The 23,702-nt window shown below is 37.7% G+C and overlaps 1 protein-coding gene across 1 annotated transcript in view; it reads right to left on the reverse strand.

Annotated features, from left to right (window-relative positions):
* LOC150085660 (protein Skeletor, isoforms B/C-like) overlaps positions 1–23,702 on the reverse strand; it is a 356,943-nt gene that overhangs the window by 95,628 nt on the left and 237,613 nt on the right. The window contains exon 5 of the mRNA XM_090373427.1: positions 9,335–9,437. Coding sequence (XP_090229553.1) covers positions 9,335–9,437 — 103 coding nt within the window. The remainder of the gene's footprint in view (positions 1–9,334; positions 9,438–23,702) is intronic.

A 23,702-nucleotide genomic window follows, 5' to 3' on the forward strand; every position in this document is an offset into this window, starting at 1 on the left:
CTTACACTTGGAAACTTGTGTTTTCACACATTTTGGCCTCTCTCACCTTGTGAGAGAAATCCTCATGTGTTATTCTGATGAGGTGCCTAATACTGCAACTAAATAATACTTCTCAAGAAGAGAAGTATTATTTAATAATGTATAATGTAGCACCCGTTCCAGACAGTTGTTCCAGTAAGCACTGCAAATAACCATTTTAAACTACTAATTTTCACAACACCAGGTGGAAATTTATTCCAACAATCAATCGTTCTTTGCTGAATGCAAAATTTTTGTACATCTATTCTGCAACCAGCCCCCCCCCCCCTTTTTTTTTTTTTTTTTCCAATTTAATTTATGTTCCTCCATGTGCACCATCGAAAAAAGGATAACAATGACATTGGCATTTCATTTACTTATCTGTAGAGAGAAAAAAATGAAAAAGTGAAAATCAGCACACTGCAGAATAAATGCTTTTAATCATCCCTTTATCCATTTACCCTTTTAAAGCTTCGATTACACACTTCAATTGAGTCACCACACAGATGAGCAGTTTATAAATATTGTAATTTGCAAAACCCCAGTCTTTCTTGGTTAGAAGAACTCTTCCAACAGAACTTCTCTCCTAAAATGAGGCTTCCAGACCTGTGTGGTATTTCTGATGTGGCCTAACCATTGCATATGCAATGGGATAATCAACTCCTTATCCCTAGTGGGAAAATGTTCCTATATATATATATATATATATATATATATATATCAGTAACAGATGAACCTAATGAGCTATTCTAGCAGTCTGTTTGCACTGTCAGAGAATTTCATGTGAGACTGTACAATTACTTCTAGATCATGTGGACTGCACAACTACTTCTAGATCTTTTTCCTCATGAACTACCTTCAGTTTGGTGCTACCCATATTTATGTTATTCTGGGATTACTATTATCCAAATGCCATACCTTTCATTTATTAATGTTAGACCTCAGTTGCTACTTTTCAGCCCATCTACTCAGTTTATGTGGGACCAACTGATGTTGTTACCAACAGCAAATTTAAAATGGGAAGCATTCAAAGAACTTACCTTGGAAGCTACTAGGCTTTACATACCAACTAAGAAATATTGTTCAGGGTTTAGGCATAATGGATGTCAGATGAACTAATGAGACATATGGCAGAGAAGAAAAATGCATGGGATACATATAAATTAATGGGTGACATGAAAGCCTATGATAGATATAAGTTGATCTGTAACCAAGTTACAAAGGAGATTAGGCAGGCGAAGGGAGATTACGAGAAATCTTTGGCAAAGGATGCAAAGAAAAACAGCAAAGAGTTCTTTACTTATGCAAACTCTAGAAGGAAGGGGATGAATCAGATTGGTCCACTTGATATCAATGGTTCAACTGTTGATGATCCTGCTTAGGTAGCTAACAAACTAAATGAATATTTTGCATCGACATTCACATATGAGGATTTATTCAGTAAGGGGAATGCCAGAGGTGTATTCAACTCTGGCAGTAATCTAGATAATCTTGTAATAACTGAGAGTAAAGTGGAGGAGAAATTGTTGAAGATAAACACAAGAAAGGTGCCTGGGGTGGATGGGATCTATCCAGTTATATTAAAGGAGGTAGCAAAGGAAAGGAAATAAGCAAACCCTTAGCCATAATTATGAGAGCTTCCTTGGACTCAGGGGAGGTACCCATAGACTGGAGATGTGCAAATGTGACCCCAATTCACAAAGGGGGATCAAAGGCTGACACAAGTAATTATAGACCTGTGAGTTTAACTTCTGTTCCAGGAAAATTAATGGAGCCACTGGTGAAAGAAGCACTACAGGATCATCTAGACAAGATTTCAGTTATAGCTCGGACACTGCATGGTTTTGTTAAGAGGAAGTCTTGCCTGACCAATCTGATTGGATACTATGATGCAGTCACAAAAGAACTGGATGCAGGGAATAACTTTGATATTATATACTTGGATCTTAGAAAGGCTTTTGATACTGTTGCACATGGAAGACTGCTGTACAAATTGGAACAATGTGGCATTGGAGGCAAATTGCTACTATGGATAAAAGGGTTGTTGAGGGGGAGAAGACGGAGAGTGGTAATCAATGGACACTGCTCATCGTGAACTAATGTTATTAGTGGAGTCCCTCAGGGTTCAGTGTTGGGTCCGTTATTGTTTTCTGTATTTATAAATAATATTGATGATGGTATATCAAGCGTAATGTCCAAGTTTGCAGACGATACAAAGGTTGGCAGGGTTGTTAAGGACACTACTGACGCTATGCTGCTGCAACAGGATCTGGAAAGGTTGAGCAGATGGGCTGAGAGGTGGCAAATGAAGTTTAACATTGACAAATGTAAAGTACTACATATGGGAAACAGCAACCCCAGAGCAACGTATCAACTCTGTGGTACCACACTGACAGTGGTAAAGAATGAAAAGGACCTGGGGGTAATTGTGCAGGCAGATATGAAGTTCTCTGAGCAGTGCAGACGGGCTGCAAGGGTAGCTCATGGTGTCTTGTCAATGATATACTGGAATTTTTCTAGCAGGGATAAGGAGGTGATTATTCCCTTAAAAAGGTATGGAGGCCTCATTTCAAGAAGGATGTAGAGCTGCTTGAACAAGTACAGAGAAGGGCAACAAGATTAGTGAATGGAACAAAGGGTTGCTCTTACGAAGAAAGGCTTAAGTTTTGCAAATTACAGTGTCTGGAGACTAGGCACCGGCGAGGTGATCTGATAGAGGTGTATAAAGTCTTGAATGGTTTGAGCATGCTCAATGCTGATGGGATTTTTCCTCTTGCTCAGAATAATCACCTGAGAGGGCATAAATTCAAATTGAGGAAAGACAGATGAAGGATAGATGTGTGGAAATTTGCCTTTAGCCAGTGGCAGTTGGTTGGTGGAACAGACTTCCATCCCTTGTTGTGGAAGTTGATAGCTTAAATAAATTTAAGGCTCAGCTGGACAGGTATTTCGAACGAAAGGAGGAGTGAAGTGGAAGTTTTTTTTTTTTTTTTGGCTGATACTGCATAAGCTTGCTTTTTTGCATCATATATATGCCTCTACTAATGCTAATGTTAATACTGTGTACTGGTCTGGAGGCTTCATTTTAGGAAGGATGTAGAGTTGCTAGAACAAGTACAGAGAAGCACAACAAGATTGGTGAGTGGAACAAAGAAGTGCTCTTACCAAGAGCAGCTTAAGTTCTGCAGGTTGCAGCATCTGGAGACTTGGCACCTCTGAGATTATCTGATCGAGGTGTATAAGGTCTTGACTGGTTTATGCAGGCTCAATGCTGATGGAATACTTCCGCTTGCTCAGATTAAGAACCTGAGGGGGCATAACTTCAAATTGAGGAAAAGCAGTTGTAGAATAGATGTGTGGAAGTTTGCCTTTAGCCAGCAGGTAGTTGATTGCTGGAAGACTTCCATCTGTTGTTGTGGAAGTTAAATAAATTTAAGGCTGAACTAGACAAACATTTGAAGTGACCGGATGGGTGAAATTTGAAGGTTTTTTTTTTTTTTTTTTTTTTCCCCCTGATGCTATATAAGCTTGCTTTCTTGCATCATATGCCTCAACTAATGCTAATTGCAATTATAATAAAACTTGAATCTGCAAGGTTTTTTTTTTATAATTGGAGTGGTTATTAATGTTTTTTCTTTTAGAAGAACTTAAGAATGGTTATATTTATCATATGTTTCTAATCCTAAAGATTAACCACTTAACAGTTGGATATTTCTCCAAGAAAATGTCTAAAAATTGTCAGGTTTTTAATTTGACAATTGGAAACTGTTCCTAATCTGCATGAATGGAGGCAAAAAAATGTTGAATTGCTCTGTTAATTTATTTACTGATAGCATGTAGATGTATATTTAAACTTAGTCATTCTTATATTGGTCTCCCTTCTTTAGAATTGGGAACTATGTTGTGTGCATACAAGGATAAGTAAGTTTGAGTTGTTGCTGTTATGGGGGTTTGACACATAAGCTGTTTTGGCCATAATGCGCCTGTTCATTTATTATATATAGAAAGGAAAACATTTGAAGTCAATAACATCTGACATCAGAACGTAAAGTTAGTGATGGTTCATGTTGTTGTTGTTTGGTTTTTAGGAGCATTAGCAACTAAGGCCATATTGCTCCTGGAATATGCGGTGGTCATTCCCTGACCTTTCCGCATCCTCCGTATTTGGTGGTGACGGGCTCGAACCCCGGTCTAATCAAGAAGCGTGTGCTACGCACTGCTGCTCCTTCCCACCTGGCTACAGAGGCACCTAGTGGTGGTTCATGAGCATCATTGTAGAGGCTGTTGTACTGGTGATGTTATGAATGCACCAAGTGGAATCCTCAAAGCACTGTGTTGAATTGGATCAAGCCAGCATAATACATACACTCATTCTAGCAGAATCATAGATGGGAGCTCCACAATCAAGATGGGATTTGATTAATGCCCTGTACAACCGAAGCAGAGAGGTACGACCTGCACCCATGTTAGGGCGGATAGAGCTCTGAGTACGTTTAACTTTTTCAGACAGGAAGTACATACATTTTTCATATGGTCTAAGTAATTTAACTTGTTGTTAACGGTTAATCCTAAAAATCTAGGCGCCTCCGTAGCCAGGTGGGAAGGAGCAGTGCGTAGCACATGCTTCTTGATTAAAAACCGGGGTTCAAGCCCGTCACCACCAAATACGGAGGATGAGGAAAGGTCAGGGAATGACCACCGCATAACCCGGAGCAATATGGCCTTAGTTGCTAATGCTCCCTAAAAAAAAAACCAAACCAAACCAATCCTAAAAATCTGATGTTATTAGTGACTGGAATGGAAACAGAGATTTGCAGTTCAGGATCCAGATGAAGCTTGTGATGTCTACAAAAATGGATAGTAACTGTTTTCTGCTGTGAGAGTCGATAGCCATTGAGGCTGGCCCACTGCTGTATTTTATTTAGTGATATCTGAAGCTGTGGTTCAATAGATCTCATGTTTTGGGAATGGCAGGAGATGGAAAAGTCATCTGCATAAAGGTTGGTCCCTAATGTATTTGGAAGTTGTTTAGTGATAGAATCTATTCTAAGTGAAAAACAGTACTGATAGTTGTGTAGAGGGCATGTTGGTATCGAACTTGAAATGATCTAGTGTGTAGAAAATTTTTTTCACAAATATAGGAAGCTTGCCCCGTACACCAAGAGAGTAAAGATCACTAAGTATGCCATGCCACCAGCTGGTGTCAAAAGCTTTCTCTTTATCTACGGATACCATTACTAGATGTTCATGTTTAACAAAAGCATTATGAATGGCAAATTCGGCCTTAACCATGAGATCCAAGCATGACTTGTTTTGATGAAAGCCATATTGACTACGGCTCATTAGATGTTCTGATTCAATGATCCAGACGAGTCTACTGTGGACTATTTCTTCAGGGATTTTGCTGAGGCAGCTTGAGAGAGATATTGGTCTATAGCTATGGGGGTTGGTTGGATCGTTTCCAGGCATTAGAAATGCACAGTAGACTGATGCCAAGGCACTGGATAAATATTTTCTAAAATTATATGGTTGTAAAAAACCAGGAGAAGATGCAAAGCTTTGTCATTAAGATGTTGAAGCATGATATAATAGATCCCATCTGGCCAGGTAGCACCATTGCGGGCTGTTCTAATAGCATGCAAGAGTTCAGAATATTGCAGAGATCCTTCAATTTGTTATATGGCAGAATGAGGGTGGTTTGGAAGTTAAGAGAATGCTGTTCTGTAGTGTTTTTAAGTTGCTTGAAAGATGTAGTAAATGCTGATGCTGCTGAGATTTCAGCAAAAGTATTGCCCAAAGTATTAGCTATATCCAAGGGACTAGATAGATCTCGCCCATTCCAGGAGAGGATTGGGGAAGGTACAGTAGAAAACTTAACAGAAAGCTGTCTAATTTTTTTCCATATTAATTTGCTGTCAGTGTTTCTGTTAATGCTCTATGCAAAACGAGTCCAGGATTCTTTCTTGACTTGCCTTCAAGTGAAACGTGCTTTTGCTCTTAACTTCTAGGCGCCTCTGTAGCCAGGTGGGAAGGAGCAGCAGTGCACAGCACATGCTTCTTGATTAGACCGGGGTTCGAGCCCATCACCACCAAATACGGAGGATGCGGAAAGGTCATGGAATGACCACCGCATATCCCGGAGCAATATGGCCTTAGTTGCTAATGCTCCTAAAAACCAAATAACAAACCAACAGCTCTTAACTTCTTATAATTAATGAGATTGACTGTGGTTGGACACTGCCGAAACAAATTCCATGCTTTCATTTTTGGTTTCTTTGCATTTGTGCATTCCTCATTCCACCAATAATTATAATGTTTTTGGCCTGGGGATTTGATAATGGTATTGTGTCTTTGGCCACATTTAGGAGATGAGATGTTATGTATTCTGTCACATTATCAATAGGCTGGAGTCGGATTTCTTCTGATTCGAGAGAGAGAGAGAGAGAGAGATTGACGACCAAAATTTTGCCCAGTTTGCTTGGGCAAATTTCCATTTCCTGCAGGGTTGAGCTAAAGGGATCTGTGCTGTCATAGTGTTGCATACAATTGGGATGTGATCACTACCCATGGGATCATTTATAAAGTACCATTCTATAGTCAGGACCAGTACTGGAGAACAAATTGAGAGATCTATTGCTGAAGTATGTCCAGTTGGGAGTTGTACATGAGTATGTGCACCAGTATTGAGTATGGTGAGGTTTTGTGCCTCTAGAAAGTTTTCAATGAGTTGACCCCATCTATCTAATTTAGGACAGCCTCATAAGGGGTGGTGCTTGTTAAAATTCCCTTATATACACAGAGGTGGAGGTATCTGTGTGAATAGATCTGCAAGATCTTTTAAAGGGTAAGGTGTGGTGGTAGGTAGATTGAAACTAGTGTTACTGCTATATGGAGAGTTATACAAACAGCAACAGCTATAGATATGTTTAGTTGGGATCTTTGAATTTATCAAGATGTCATACCACCATGGGCAGCATTAGCTGTATTACGATATCTTCGATAAAGGCAATAGTTCTTTATCGAAGGAGAAATTTATGGGGTTAAGTAAGTTTTCTGTAGACAAAGGGCAACTGGAAAGTATTGGTTAATCAGATCTTGGATATCATCTGTATTGCAACAAAAGCCTTTGCAATTCCATTGTAAAATACAAGGCATTATTTGTATTTAGTTGATGACACAGTATTGACTGCTTTTTGGAAGTGACTGGCTTATAACGGTCCAACTTTGGTTTATTTTTTTTGGAAAATCTGGCTGACCAGTGTCCATTTCTTTTTCAGCATAGATTTCTAAAGTAGCATCTTCTTGTGTGGATGTGCAATCAGTGTCCACGGTTGTCCTGAATATTTTTCATTACATTTTAGTTTGTATTATGAGATATGGTAGCTCTCATTGGAGGAGGAGATTCCGCTGGTATTGTCACAGGAGTATTATTTACCTGGTCACAGAACTTGGATTGTTGGATCACAGAACTTACGTATACTTGGTTGTTGCTCAGAAAGGACATTTCTAGCCCAATCAGAAATTGACTTATTAGTTGGAACTGTGACATCAGTTTGAGTGGAGAATGTTTGATACTTTTTTAGAGCATTGGCATAGGTCATATTTTTGTTTATAGTAGGTGCAACTAGTTTTCTTGCTTCTTGGCAACTGACTTTGTTCTCAACCTTGTATTTTACTATTTTTTTTCTTGGTTTTCCACTTTTCACGTCTTAGAATATACAGGATGGTCACCTTTGCAATTTGGGTTGGTCATTTTTGTAGCTATACAATTATTCTGTATGTGATCTGAGGCCCACAACTGGGGCATACAGGAACTCCTCTGCATACAGTTTGTGAGTGGCTATACTTTTGGCAAAGGGTTGGAAATGTAGGGGCAGATGCAGCAAAGTAAATAATCTGCTTTTACAGAGGTGGGTAACTTGTGTGTGCTGAAGGTGAGAATAATATTTCTAGTAGGTGTAAGTTGATTATCTTTTTTAATCATTATTCATCTTGCTTCAATTACATGTTGTCCCTGCAGCTCTTGGGTTATTTCTTCCTCCATGACATTTAATAGATTGCAACTGGATATGACACCCTTAAATGAATTTAGGGTTGTGGGAAGAGATATTTTTACTGGAATACCAGCAAAGCTTGTAAGTTGAAAAAGCTTCTTCTGATTGCAGTCTCTTAACTGTCTTGAGAGTTCCTGCAATACCTTCCAGATGTTTCTGTATGACAAAGGGAGACAATTTACTCATAGGCTGACTAGAGAGGGAGTGGAAGATTAAGAACAATGGGCAGGGTTGCTCTATCTGATCAGTCTTTTGTCTCTTTGGATTATCATTTTCCATGTCTAGATAGTCTGTATTTGTCATGTTTGCTCCTTTTAGCCCTTGGCAAGAGGACTTTTCTGCCAAGGTTTCCAGCCCCCGCCACGGGGATGCAGGAGCAGTGCTGCTAGGAGGCCAAGCAGTTGAAGTTAGTTGGTTAGAGAACTATATGGATAAATAAAAAAAGGTGAGTCTCCTTTTTGTTTGTTCTAACTTGTGGATTTTCAGGTATAGAATGGTTTTAAAAATAAGACTGTTTACAGAAATGTAGGAACTTAAAAAAACTTTAATCGCCTTTGAAGAGCACTCTATAAATCGCAGAAATATCACTTGGCCTCAAAATATGCTTGACACCCGGGGCTGTAAGTTTGAGTCACTCTTTAATTTTAGTTATTGGCATGCTGAGTATTAACTTTCAATTATTGGCATGTGAATAGTGCCCACTGTACTGGGACAAAGTATATTATAAGCCCAAGAAGAAATTTTTATTATATAAAGGAGGGTTATATTTGTAATGGAGTTGAGTGATTTTTTAGGAAACTCCCATAACTTCGATATACAGTTTAATAAATTGTCTTTGTAGGGTATCTAATGCTTTTTTTTTTTTTTTTTGTAAATCCAATTGGTATTTCCATTTAGGGTGGAGCCACTATGCATATTTTTCTTCTATTTTGGCTAATAAATGATAATTTATTATAATTATCATTTATTAACTAATAAATGATAATAATTTATATATATTCTTCCATGCATGCCAACAACATATGAACTGCCATTGTTGTATGGGCCAAAGCATACAATATTCAAGCTCTAGCAGATTCCATGGTTGGGTGGGATAAAGCTGGATTTCAGTGATTTGAGTCACTATGCCACTAATTCAATGTACCAAATTTACTGATACCCAAAGGTTGTGAAATCACTATATAACTGAGAACTGTGTGTGTGTGTGTGTGTGTGTGTGGTAGAAATACATGCTGGTGCAAATACTAATACTGTATACTTACCAATCTTAGCTATTAGTTGGATGTAAAGATAATCGCCAACAGTCTTCCACTGCACCTGAAGCTTATCTGCAAAAATCTCTTCACAGTTTTCAAACTGTGCACTCTAAAATTAAAAAGGTAAATAATCATTGAGATTGTAAACGTCTTAAGTGTTAATAAGGATAATAATCTTTTGCAGTAAATGTAATGGAACAATAATAAATTTTTGCTGATGATCATAGAAATTCCTAAAGGATCAGAATTTTCCTTCATTCAAACCCCCCCCCCCCCTCAAAAAGAGGAAAAAAGCTTTGGCTTTTCAGAGTGGTAAAGGTCAGGGTGTTAAAGAGGAAGATTTATTTTTTTCATAAATGCAGAGAACTTTTGCATATTTTGTAGCAGTTCCATTACTGTCTGAAAACAGATTCAGGTGTACCTTAAGAAACTAAACTAAATCAAATAAATAAAATATAAAAAATTTTAGTATCATGTGCATTCATTATCTTCTTTTTCAGTAATAAAATGATTGACAATGAGCTCTACAAAAATATAATTCATAAAAACAATCACAGCTGTGCAGAATGTTATTTAAGTATTATGATCTAATAAGTGATTAAAAATTTTGGTTAGTCTTTACAATCTGGTACCCCCTTCCGACTGATTGTTATGTGTAGCAGTGATTGACATGCCTAGCACCCACTATGGTTAATCTTAGTGGGTGCTTTACCCCTCTTGCCGCTGTTAATAGAATCCACTGTTTTAAATAGGAATTCATTTTCTGATTTTAAAACAGTGGTTTTAAAGGGAGAGAGAGATAAGCACCCCAAGATTAACCATAGCAGGCTACACATGTCAATCACTGCTACTCAGCCCGATCAATCAGAAGGGGTACCAGATTGTAAAGACAAACCAAAAATTTTTGTAAAAACCTAACAATATATAATATTTCCGTAATAAGCTATTAAATTTCACAAATTTTTACTTACACTTTAAATGTTATGTGTTACTTTAAATGTTTCTTTGCCTTTTTCAGAAGGTTATTACCAGCTTAACTTCAAAAACAATTACAATTAATGTAAAATTGCCCAAGTCTTCTCTATAGAGCCACAGGTTCCAAATCTGGGAATAGCATGATCTGGCAATCTCTGTTTTCCTGGCTGAAAGTCTCAGACTAAAGGAAATCTACTAGATAAATAAGTTAGTGCAAAGCATCATTTTAGTTCATAGTAAATTACAGAAGTTGGTGAAATTGTATAGTTTTTGTTTACATCTCATATTGTGAATGCCTTCACAAGTTGCCTGTTATTGCACTATTTCAAATAAGCAACACTTCCCCAGTATATAAGACTAATGTTACTTTTTACTTATGAGTGGTGGTATATGCCGAGAATAAGTAACATTACTCTTCTCTACTGGGGAAGTGTTGTTTGTTCAAGATAGTGCAATAAAAAACAACTCATTGTGAAGGCATTCAAATATGAGATATAACAAAAACTATGCAATTTCACCTACTTTGGTGATTTACTATGAACTAAAATGATGCTTTGTACTAACTTGTTCGTCATACGTTCACTGTATAGATCAAACTTTTTTTTTTTTTTTTTGCAAAAAAAAAAAGGTTGATCTATACATCTTTTGTGGAGGTAGTTACAATAAAATCTGTATTAAGAACCACCTACTTTTTTAATCCAATTAATTTGGCTCTTTTTTTTAAAGTTTACATGGCACAGTAATCTGTAAAGAAGCAATAAAGGTGTAAAGTATTTCATTATGTAGATCATGAAAACAAAGCCTACAGAGGCATAAGTAACTATGTCACATCACTTTTATTGGCGCACGAGATGTACACGAGATGCTAATTATGTAAACAAGCTGTTACTTAATTTAGTACTGTTCTGCAGATTGGTTTTTCTGTAAACAGTGTCTTGATATGGAAGCACATTAGCTATAAGAAACTGGCAATCTGAAAGTTTATTTTTCAAGAACTCAAAAATTAAATCTCTCTCAATGAATTTCCCATTCAAAATGAGAAATTCATTTGAGAGATGTTTAATTTTTGTAAAAAAATGGGCAATTCTTGAGATTTAAAAGATGAGAAACAATGTAGATTTGTATAAAAATAAACATGTAATAAATGGTAAATATATTGGTATAATTTGTGACTTTCTAACCCTAAACATATGCGTTTTTATCCTTGTTTAGGATTTTGTACCTAGCATATAAGTCATCTTTAAAATTTCAGACGATTTTTAGCCACTTCAGCCTTATACATCTAAATATATGGGATATTTTACAATATAGTTAGTAGAAATAACAAAAATAAAATAAATTAATTTGCTTTCAAAATATACTGTACACAGTTAATGAACCAATGCCACAAGCTTCACACAACTGCTTCAATTCTCATTACCTATAATATATAAAGAATACTGTCATTTCTGAAAGAGCAAAAATATTTAATAGGTTAGGATACAAAATATACAAATTATATAAATAAACAGAAGCTTTTGGGATGATGGGACCCTTCATTAGCTAACATTATATATACAAATACATTACAATGGAATATCAAATAATGCTGGGTGGTGTCATGTGTTAGACAAATGAAGCATGTACATGGGATGTATTCTCAGCAGCAAGTGTCTGACTCAACCCAGTAACCCATTTCATGTTCCTTCCATTTAACGTTCACCAACCTCGTACACGTGCATCACTTGTCTAACACATGCCCACGCCCGGCATTAATTGATATTCCTCTGTAACGTATTTGTACACTGGTGTTCAAAGAAAGTGCATCACACCTTAAAATTGTAATGTCGTTGGAATAACGTAAGCATATGGAAATATTTCTTACAGATTGCATCAGATAAGATTGACATGTAGATGATGCCATAATATTGCATCACCTGTTACTTCCAGCTATATAAGCACGCTCTGCAAGGGTTGCAGTCATTCCTTGCTTGTGTCAGGATGGTGAGTTACGTGCAGTTGACACCACAAAGAAAGATTGCTATTGTTGCTTTATGTGAGGAAGGATGTTCTTCACCTCATATTGCTTATAGTGTCTTGTAATCAGTCAACAGTGAGTAGATTTCTTTCCAAACTCAAGAATACTGGTTCTGCTGATAAGAAAAAAGGAACCGGATGCAATCGAGTCTCTACACCAAAACAGAACCCCCGTTTTGAAGTGCTTATGCCTTAAAAACTGTAAAGCTTCTTTGTCTGAGCTAAAAAGAGAATGGGAAGAACATACAAGAGTGGTAGCAAGTGCAGTAACAGTGAGAAGACATCTCTTCAAAAATGGACTTGTAGCCTGTCATCCTAAGAAGAAGTGCATCCTCACACAAAAAATGAAAAAGGCCCGATTTAATTTGGTGGAAGTCAGTTATTTTCTCAGATGAGAAGAAATTCAACCTGCATGGCTCTGATGGGAGACAAACGATTTGCCGTAGATGTGGTGAAGAATACCATCCAGACTGTATGGTGTCTACATTGAAATTCCCTACCAGCCAAATGATATGGGGGTGCATTTCGTATCGCGAAGTAGGTCACCTGCAGTTTATAAAAGGTTCCGTAAATGCCAATGGAAACCTGGCTATATTGGAAGGCAAATTGCTGCCAACCATTACAGACCATTTCAACCTGCCAAGTAACTGCATCTTTCAGGATGACTCTGCTCCTTGTCATCGGGCAAAAAAGTGTAAGTAGGCAGTTCTATAATTACTTTAGTTCTTTAATTCTTATTTTAATTCTTTAATTCTTTAGTTCTTTAGTTCTTTAATTACTGTTACAGGTGAAAAAATTGTTGAAAGAATGGTCCACATCTCTTCGCTGGCCAGGAAACTGCCCGGACCTGAATCCTATAGAGAACTGTTGGCATCGTGTGGAATCTGCAGTTGCCAGAAAGAAACCAAAGACCCTTCATGAACTTCAGGAAGCCATAATTTGTGTTTGGAACCACAAACTATCAGTTGATTACCTTCAGAAATTGATTTTGTGAACGCCTCGATGGTGTGCTGCTGTCATCAGGGCCAGAGGTGGTTCAACTAAATATTAGTTTGCACCTCGTGAACTTCATTTTCTTTTTCATTTAAAATGATAAACTGAAGCAAACTGAGGGTTTCTAATAACATTTCAGCCATAATTGTTATGTTAGCATTAGCATTAGTAGAGCATATGATGCAAGAAAGCAAGCTTATACAGCATTAGCCAAAAAAAACCCTTCCCATTTCAACCATCCGGTCACTCCAAATAGTTGTCTAGTTCAGCCTTAAATTTATTTAAGCTATCAACTTCCACAACAGATGGAAGTCTGCTCTAGCAATCAACTACCCATTGTCTAGAACAGTCGTTCCTCAATTTGAATCGATGCCACATCAGGTTGTTAGTCTGAGCAAGTGGAAGTATCCTGTCAGCATTGAGCCAGCTTAAACCATTCAAAGCCTTATACACCTCAATCAGATCACCTTGCAGGTGGATAGTCACCAGATGCTGCAACTTGCAGACTTAAGCCTTTCTTCATAAGTGCATCCCTTTGTTCCTCTCACCAATCTTGTTGCCCTCTCTGTACTCATTCTAGCAACTCTACATCTTTCCTAATATGAGGCCTCTAGACCAGTATACAGTACTCTAGGTGTGGCCTGACCATTGCCTCATACAAAGGGATAATCACCTTGTTTCTGCTAGTAAAATTCCAATATATCATTGACAAAACTCCATGGCCTCCTCTGGCAGCCCATCTGCCCTGCTCAGAGAACTTCATATCTGACTGCACAATTACCGAGGTCTTTTTCACTCTCCACTTCCCTGAGTGTAGTACCACAGAGTTGGTACGTTTCTCTTAGATTACTGCTACCCATATGCAGTACTTTGAATTTGTCAATGTTAAACTTCAGTTGCCACTTCTCAGCCCATCTGCCTAACTTTTCTAGGTCCTGCTGCCGTAGCATACTGTCTTTAGTGTCATTAACAACCCTGCCAACCTTTGTATGATATGCAAACTTGGACATTAAGCCTGATATACCTTCATCGATATCATTGATAAATACACAAAACAATGGGGGTCAGCACCAAAACCTAGGGGACTCCGCTAATAACATTAGTCCATGTAGAGCAGTGTCCATTTATTAGCACTCTCTGCCTTTATGACCACATCGTAGTATCCAATAAAATTGGTGAGACAAGACTTCATCTTAACAAGCCCATGTGGGTCTGAACTATTGCTGATGTCCTGTCTAGGTGACCCTGTATCACCTCTTTAACCAGTGACTCCATTATTTTCCCCGGAATAGAAGTTAAACTAACAGGTCTATAATTATTTGTGTCACCCTTTGAACCCCCTTTGTGAATTGGGGATACATTTGCACATCTCCAGTCCATGGGGACCTCCCCTGACTCTAAGGATGCTCTCATAGTTGTGACTAAGGGTTTGTTTACTTCCTTTGTTGGCTCCCATGATATAACTGGATAGAATCCATCCACCCTCTTTGCCTTGCTTATGTTTAATAACTTTAATAACTTCTCTTCCACTTTCCTCTCAGTTATTACAAAATCACTTAGCTCCCTGTTAGTCTGATAAACTTCAGGCATTCCCCTCCTTGAATAACTCCTCATGTGTGAATCAGGGCTCCCACTCACTAATTTTAAAAAAACTTAGATTGCAACTTAAATAAACCCAAAAAAAACCTAGTTTTCATCATATAGTATAGCAACACAAATAAGATAAAACTTGGCGCCTCCGTAGCCAGGTGGGAAGGAGTAGCAGTGCGTACCACACGCTTCTTGATTAGACCGGGGTTCGAGCCCGTCACCAACAAATATGGAGGATGCGGAAAGGTCAGGGAATGACTACCGCATATTCCGGAGCAATATGGCCTTAGTGGCTAATGCTCCTAAAAACCAAACAACAACAACAACAAGATAAAACTTACCATGCATAAATATCTTTTATTTAATTGTAATCAGAATTTTCATCCCATTCAGTTCCCTCCACATTTATTTTTTGAAGTTCTTTCATTTTTTTCAAACGTTCTTCTTATCTTTTATGACAAGTTCCTTGTATGACTTCTTTTACCAATTCTGATTTAGGTTTCCATATATAGCAATTTCGATTAGATCTATTTATCGCCTGTTTTGCCACTAGTCGATCTTTCATAGTTTCTGGTTTAAGGGAGTTTGTGGCTTTTGTTTTTATATGTTTTACTTGGGAGAAGATTCTTTCTATGCTTGCCGAAGAGTGAAGTAAAATAGTTAGACTGGTCATAAAGTTAGATAAAATCTCATATTTAGAATTATTAAAGCCATCTTTTACATTACATAACAGATACCAAAACTCAGGGATGTTTTTGTAAGAGAGATCTAAATCTTGATTTAAACGAAATGATCTCCATTCATCATCTAGAAGATCTATTTTGTCTTCAGAAACAAGGTGAGGGAACTGCATTGCTAAATGGAAAATTGAGGATGGCGATTTGGCACAATGATGTATCACTGCTGGGCCAAGAACATTGAGACTGGCGATAATTCCATTGTCATTTAGAGGAAATCTTTTTCTGATTTCCATACAAAGTTCAACAAGAAATTTTAAACAATCATTTTTAAAACTGCTTTCACTGTGACCAAGCGGTGTTGAATTTAATAAGGCCATACAACGGCCTCCCAAATATATTTTATTCAGAGGCTTATGATTTATTGCATTGCTTGGATCAATTTCAACCAGCTTTGTACAAAGTAATGACTTCTTTTATGAAAAAACTAAGAATATTTTTATACTCAATTAAAACCATTGAATGAAGTAAGTGCAATCTGAAATGCTCAGATTGAAATTCAATATTCAGGCAGTTTATTTTCTCCAGTACATATCCTAAAAACAACAACATATGCTTAGTTCCTTTGGTGATCATAGTATTGTAAATATTCCGTCCACCATCGATTTTGTCAGTTTTTGATTGAGACTGAAAATAAAGAACTGTTTGTTTTTGTTTGTTATTTGGTTTTTAGGAGCATTAGCAACTAAGGCCATATTGCTCCGGGATATGCGGTGGTCATTCCCTGACCTTTCCGCATCCTCTGTATTTGGTGGTGACGGGCTCGAACCCCGGTCTAATCAAGAAGCATGTGCTACGCACTGCTGCTCCTTCCCACCTGGCTACGGAGGCGCCAATAAAGAACTAATGCATCCCACTGCTCAATAATAATTTTTATTACATTGCCATGGGATAACCAACATGTTTGTGCTAATTTGGGGATTTTATGCTTAGCAGTATCTACAACATCTTGAATCATTTTGAACTCGTTTAATCTTTTATTACTACGGGAAAAATAACAAGAGATATCTTTTATAAATATTTCTAGATATGATGGGTAGTACTTGACTGAATGACTAGCACATAATGCAAAAGAATGGCAAACACATCCCATTATAAATACTGATGGTACATCCTTTTTTAGCAATGACTGGAATCCACTCTTAGTACCCATCATAGTGGCACAATTATCACTTCCAAAGCCAACGAGATTACTTATTTGAATGTTTTTTTTCAATGAAAAGATCTTTTACATCTTGATAAAGCCCTTCTGAAGTACCATTTTCGACACAAACAGTGTCAAGTAATACATCTACAACATCAAGTTTTTGAATATCAAAATATCTAATAACAACAGCTAGAACTTGCGATAAAGATAAATCTGTACTTTCATCTATTATCATTGAAAACTTGTTGTTTCTGCATATGTTAGAAATGTATATTTTTTCATGATAGGCTATGCCATCTTGTATAAGATAAGAGACTTTAGTCGCCTTTATCTGAACTTGTTTTGCAATATTGCTATTATGAAATGCTTTCTTACATGCTTCTATAAGGTGATCACATTGCGCAAATGGAATATTATGCTCAGAAATTAGTGCAGCAATTGTTAACTCTGCCTTTGCTAATTCTTCATTCTCTGTAGGTTTACTTTTTGTGAAGAACGTGTCTAACGTTGAACTTGTCTTAGCAATATTTGCACTTTTTTTATGTTTAACTGTATTTTTATGTGCTAGTACCATCGATTTATTGGCATTCTTTAATTTCATTTCACAACAAATACAGTAAGACACACCTTTTTCATTACTGACTTCTTTCAACCAATCCTTTAATTCCGGATCTTCTAACCATTCATTCCTAAAATTTTGAGTATACCACCGTTTACTCATCTTTCTCTGTGGGGAACAAGTTTCAGACATTGTGAGCAATTTGTGGGTATGGCTAGTTAGCAGTTATCTTATTTAAAAATGTTCTATAAAATAAAAAATAAAGCACTAATCCATTAACATAAAATAGAAATAGTCACTACAATTTAAATTTATTATATCACTGTATGTAGTATACACATAAATTTAAAAATCACACCAAATAATGCAATAATACCACGAACGATCATGAAAGACTGTGCAGTAAAGACCTCCTTCCGCCTGCTCAATAGGCTGCGCATACATGTTAGTAACACGAACAAAAACCATAGTGTAGAACCCTGTGAAAACTTTGAAATCCTTTTACATTTGTAGTATTTTGTATACAAGCACTTGAGATATTACAAATTATGATCAGTATTGTTAGAATATACAATTAAGAAAATTGTAAACTGTTATTAAATGTATTAAATTTTATTGTATTTACAAGAAATAAAAATAAATTTTGACTTAAAATTAAAAATTACTGAAAAAACCCAGATAATGAGATATTTTTGTGAAAAAAATCTATCAACCCAGATGACAATCAAAAAACCCAGATCTGGGTGGAAAAACCCAGGCATGGGAGCCCTGGTGTGAATGTAGAGGCAAAATACTCATTCAGTTTAACAGCTACTTGAGCAGGATAATCAATAGTCGAATCATCTATGTTAAGTGGACGAATCTGATTCATCCCCTTCCTTCTAGAGTTTACATAAGTAAAGAACTCTTTGCTGTTTTTCTTTACGTCCTTTTCCAAAGATTCCTCTTAATCTGCCTTCGCCTGTCTAACCTCCTTTGTGACTTGATTACAGATTAGCTTATATCTTCGTTGGCTCTGTGTCACTTGATATATAGAATTTAAAAACTGTCTGAGACCTCTGTAGTCACCTTTATGAAAACAAAATCCTCTCCCTTTACCTTTGATCGTAGTTACATCTTTAAGTAAATCCCACATATGAGAGTGACAGTGATCACAGTAAACTGTGATCACTGTCACGTGGTGGTTCCACAAAAGTTTTTCTAGCAAGAGAGCGACCAAAATGCAAGCTCCAGTCAATATCTGGAAACTTCAAATACCCCATTAAAAGACATTCTGATTTACTGGCTGATTGTATTTCTCTGCACAACTGTTCATTGTACTCATCAGTCATTAGGCTTATAACATATTCTTATTCTCATATTTGGTTTTCCAGTGTTTATATCACACCAAACGGACTCAATGTTGCACTGTTCATCTATGTCAACTGGATGCACTTCCTTAGGTTTTATGTGTTTCTTAACTAACAGTATAACCCCTCCTTCCTTCCTACCCTGTTTGTCCTTTATGTACACATTATACTCCCCAAATTCCAAATCTGCACTGCTTATATCTGTGTGCCACCATGTCTCTGATATCCCAATAATATCTGTTATTGATGTCTTGATCAGCACTTCAAATTTATCAATTTTATTTACTATACTCCTAGCATTAGTGTACATGCAAGTATATATGCACTTGTTCTTACTCTTAGTTACCCTAACACAGCCCATGTATTTACTTGTTCCATGATCCCTCCCAGCAGCTGTTGAAATCCCCAGCAACTTGCTCTCTAGGCTGCTGCTCATTACAATAGAAGCAGTTCAAGAATCACTTTCGCTTCTGCCAATGGCTACCGTCTTTCAGGCTGTGAATCCCCGCCACTAGCAGTTTTCCGACCCACCTAATACTGCCTTGATAGCATCAGCAAATATTCTTTCAGCCATTCTATTTAAGTGTATCCGATCCCTGTAGAAGAAGTCTCCTGTTAGCAAGGGCAGACCTCACTGAAAACACTTTTACCCCGTGAGCCTTGCACAATCTCTCCAGGGCCGAATTGATTGAAAAGGCTCTCATCTTATACTCCCTCCTATCGTGTCTGGGCGGAATTGTAAACACTTTCAAATTTAACCCTAACTCGCAACATATTTTTTCAGCATTGACCTGTACTTAAGTAAATCTGCAGATCTCTTACTCTTAAGGTCATCAGTGCCAACGTGTACAACAATATCACCTTTTGTGCCCTTAAAAGATGATATCTGCTCTACAATGTCATCAACTTTTGTCCCTGGCAGACATACCCCGGTCTTGTTCCACCTATCCTTTCTGCATACTATATTCCCTGTCTCCCTGACAATAGAGTCACTGACAATAACCAAAACTGTTATATAAAGGTTGCAAATGCTCATTTTGGAATATTTTGAGAGCACCTGTCAAATATTACTTAGCTTTGCCTTAACTATTAATAAATAGTTAAGAGATTGCTAAGAGAGTCAGGAGAGATTGCTTCTACAGGGATGGGATACACTTAAATAGAAAGGGTGCAAGAATTTTTGCTGATGCTGTCGAGGCAGTGTTAGGTGGGTCGGAAAACTGCTAGTTGGGGGGGATTCAAGGACTAATAGATTAACAGTAGCCACTGGCAGAGGTGGAAGTGATTCTTGAACTGCTTCTATTGAAATGAGCAGAAGCCTGAAAAACAAGATGCAGGATATTTCAGAGACTGCTGGGAGTCATTGCGGTACATGTAAACACATGGGATGTGTTAGGGTAGGTAAGAATAGAAACAGGTGCATGTATACCTGCGTGTACACCAATGTTACACGCAGGTATACATGCGTGTAGCATGTATACCTGCGTGTAGGTATACATGCTACACGCATGTATACAGGTATATATATATATATACAGGTATATATATAATTTGAGGTATTGCTCAAAACATCAAAGGCAGATATTGTTGGGATATCAGAGACGTGGTGTCACACAGATATAAGTAACGCGGTACTGGAATTTGGGGAATACAATGTGTATAGAAAGGATAGACAGGACAGGAGGGGAGGAGGGGTTATGCTATTAATTAAGAAACACAAAGTCCAAGGAAGTGAAGCCAGTCGACATCGATGGACAGGGCAGTGTCGAGTCAGTTTGGTGTGACATAAGCATAGGGAAATCAAAATTGAGAGTAGGAGTGTGCTATAGGCCTAATGACTCTAATGAGTATAATAAGATATTGTACAGGGAAATAGAGTGGGCCAGTAAATCAGAGAGTCTTATAATGGGGGATTTTAATTTCCCAGATATTGACTGGAATTTGTGGGTTGGTCACTCGCACACTAGCAAGGCTTTTGTGGATTTATTGGATGACTGTTTTCTACATCAGCATGTTCGTGAGGCAACAAGAGGGAGCAATACTCTTGATCTGATTATCAGTAGTGATTCTTCATGCATTAAGAATCTGCAGATAAATGAACCACTAGGTGGCAGTGATCACAGTGTGTGTGTTGAAGTGGGATTTACTCAAGGAGGTAACTACCATCAGAGGTAAAGGGAAGGGTTTTTGTTTTCGTAAAGGCGACTATGATGGTCTGAGACAGTATTTAAATTCTATACAGTGAGACCAACTGATGACGTTACCAACAGCAAACTCAAAATGGGAAGCATTCAAGGAACTAATATTGGAGGCTACCAGGCTTTACATACCAACTAAGAAATATTGTTCAAGGTTTAGGCCTAAATGGTTGTCAGATGAACTAATGAGACATGTGGCAGAGAAGAAAAATGCATGGGATACATACAAATTAATGGGTGACATGGAAGCCTATGATAGATATAAGTTGGTCTGTAACCAAGTCACAAAGGAGATTAGGCAGGCAAAGGCTGACTACGAAAAATCCTTGGCAAAGGATGCAAAGAAAAACAGAAAGGAGTTCTTTACATATTTAAACTCAAGAAGGAAAGGGATGAATCAGATTAGTCCACTGGATATTGATGGTTCAACAGTTGAGGATCCTGCTCAGGTGGCTAACAATCTAAACGAGTATTTTGCATCTACATTCACGCATGAGGAGTTATTCAGGAAGGAGAATGATGTAGGTAAACTAAACATTGGCAGTAAGCTGGATGATATTGTAATAACTGAGAGGAAAGTGGAGGAGAGATTGTTGAGGATAAACATAAAAAAGGCACCTGGGGTGGATGGGATCTATCCAGTTATATTAAAGGAGGCAGCAAAGGAAGTAAACAAACCCCTAGCCATAATTATGAGAGCTTCTTTGGACTCAGGGGAGGTACCCCTAGACTGGAGATGTGCAAATGTAACCCCAATTCACAAACGAGGATCAAAGGCTGACACAAGTAATTATAGACCTGTTAGTTTAACTTCTGTTCCAGGTAAATTAATGGAGGCACTGGTTAAAGAAGCACTGCAGGATCATCTAGACAAGAATTCAGTTATAGCTCAGACGCAGCATGGTTTTGTTAAGGGCAGGTCTTGCCTGACCAATTTGATTGGATACTATGATGTAGTCACAAAAGAACTGGATGCAGGGAATAACTTTGATATTATATATTTGGATCTTAGAAAGGCTTTTGATACTGTTGCACATGGAAGACTGCTGCACAAATTGGAGCAGTGTGGCATTGGAGGCAAATTGCTGCTATGGATAAGGGGATGGTTGAGTGGCAGAAGACAGAGAGTGGTAATCAATGGACACTGCTCAATGTGGACTAATGTTATTAGTGGAGTTCCTCAGGGTTCAGTGTTGGGTCCGTTGTTGTTTTCGGTGTTTATGAATGATATTGATGATGGGATATCAAGTTTAATGTCCAAGTTTGCAGATGATACAAAGGTTGGCAGGGTTGTTAAGGACACTACTGATGCTATGCTGCTGCAACAGGTGGAAAGGTTGAACAGATGGGCTGAGAGGTGGCAAATGAAGTTTAACATTAACAAATGTAAAGTACTACATATGGGAAACAGTAACCCCAGAGCAACGTATCAACTCTGCGGTACTACACTGACAGTGGTGGAGAATGAAAAGGACCTGGGGGTAATTGTGCAGGCAGATATGAAGTTCTCTGAGCAGTGCAGACGAGCTGCAAGAGTAGCTCATGGTGTCTTGTCAATGATATACAGGAATTTTTCTAGCAGGGATAAGGAGGTGATTATTCCCTTGTATAAGGCAATGGTTAGGCGACATGTTGAGTACTGTATACAGGTCTGGAGGCCTCATTTCAAGAAGGATGTCGAGCTGCTGGAACGGGTACGGAGAAGGGCAACAAGATTAGTGAATGGAACAAAGGGTTGCTCTTACGAAGAAAGGCTTAAGTTTTGCAAATTACAGAGTCTGGAGACTAGGCACCGGCGAGGAGATCTGATAAGGCTTTGAATGGTTTGAGCATGCTCAATGCCAATGGGATTCTTCATCTTGCTCAGAATAATCACCTCAGAGGGCATAAATGCAAATTGAGGAAGGACGGATGTCGGATAGATGTGCGGAAATTTGCCTTTGGCCAGCGGGTGGTTGGTTGGTGGAACCGACTTCCATCACTTGTTGTTGAAGTTGATAGCCTAAACAAATTTAAAGCTCAACTGGACAGGTATTTCGAACGAACGGAGGAGTGAAATGGGAGTGGTGTGTGTGTTTTTTTTTGGCTGATGCTGAATAAGCTTGCTTTCTTGCATCATATGCCTCTACTAATGCTAAATATCTTTTGTTTATATTTCTATTTGTGATGCTAGTCATTAATGTAGCATACCATCTCAAAAAAGGGTTAGAAATGTGAAATTCCTAGGTGATGCACTTTCTTTGAACACCAGTGTATATATAAAACGTTAGCTGATGAAGGGATCTATCATCCCAAAAGCTCCTGTTTATCTATATAATTTGTATATTTTGTATCTTAACCTATTAAATATTTCAGTTCTTGCTCTTTCGGATGTGGCAGTATTCTTTATATATCATGGAACCTGAAGCAAAGGGCCTTTTCCTAAATTACCTATAATCTAATCTTTTCACAATAGATAATGACCTGCATTTACATTTTGAACCACCACAATTCTTTGGGCCAGTTGTCTCTCTCCTTTTTTTCTTTCTTTCTTTTTTTTTTTTTTAGCTGACATATTTATATAAAAAACAAATGAATGAAAGTTGCTGTGCCACTGTTGTTTATAAAGATGTAATCTTAAAGTCATTTAGTGTGCCAAATGTCAGCATAATTCATAGTTTGCTGCTGGATTTGTCCATTTTCCTTATAGTATTGGAAAATGGACAGTAATAAATTTGGAAGGTTCAACTGTCATGTGTTTGAACGTCTCACTCAGAACAGCACACCCGTATTTTTTGAATGATTGTTTAGAGGATATATGGCATGCAGGT

Source organism: Mastigoproctus giganteus, chromosome 5 (genome assembly GCF_048544385.1).
Source record: "Mastigoproctus giganteus isolate SK-2022 chromosome 5, ASM4854438v1, whole genome shotgun sequence".
Lineage (NCBI taxonomy): Eukaryota > Metazoa > Arthropoda > Arachnida > Uropygi > Thelyphonidae > Mastigoproctus > Mastigoproctus giganteus.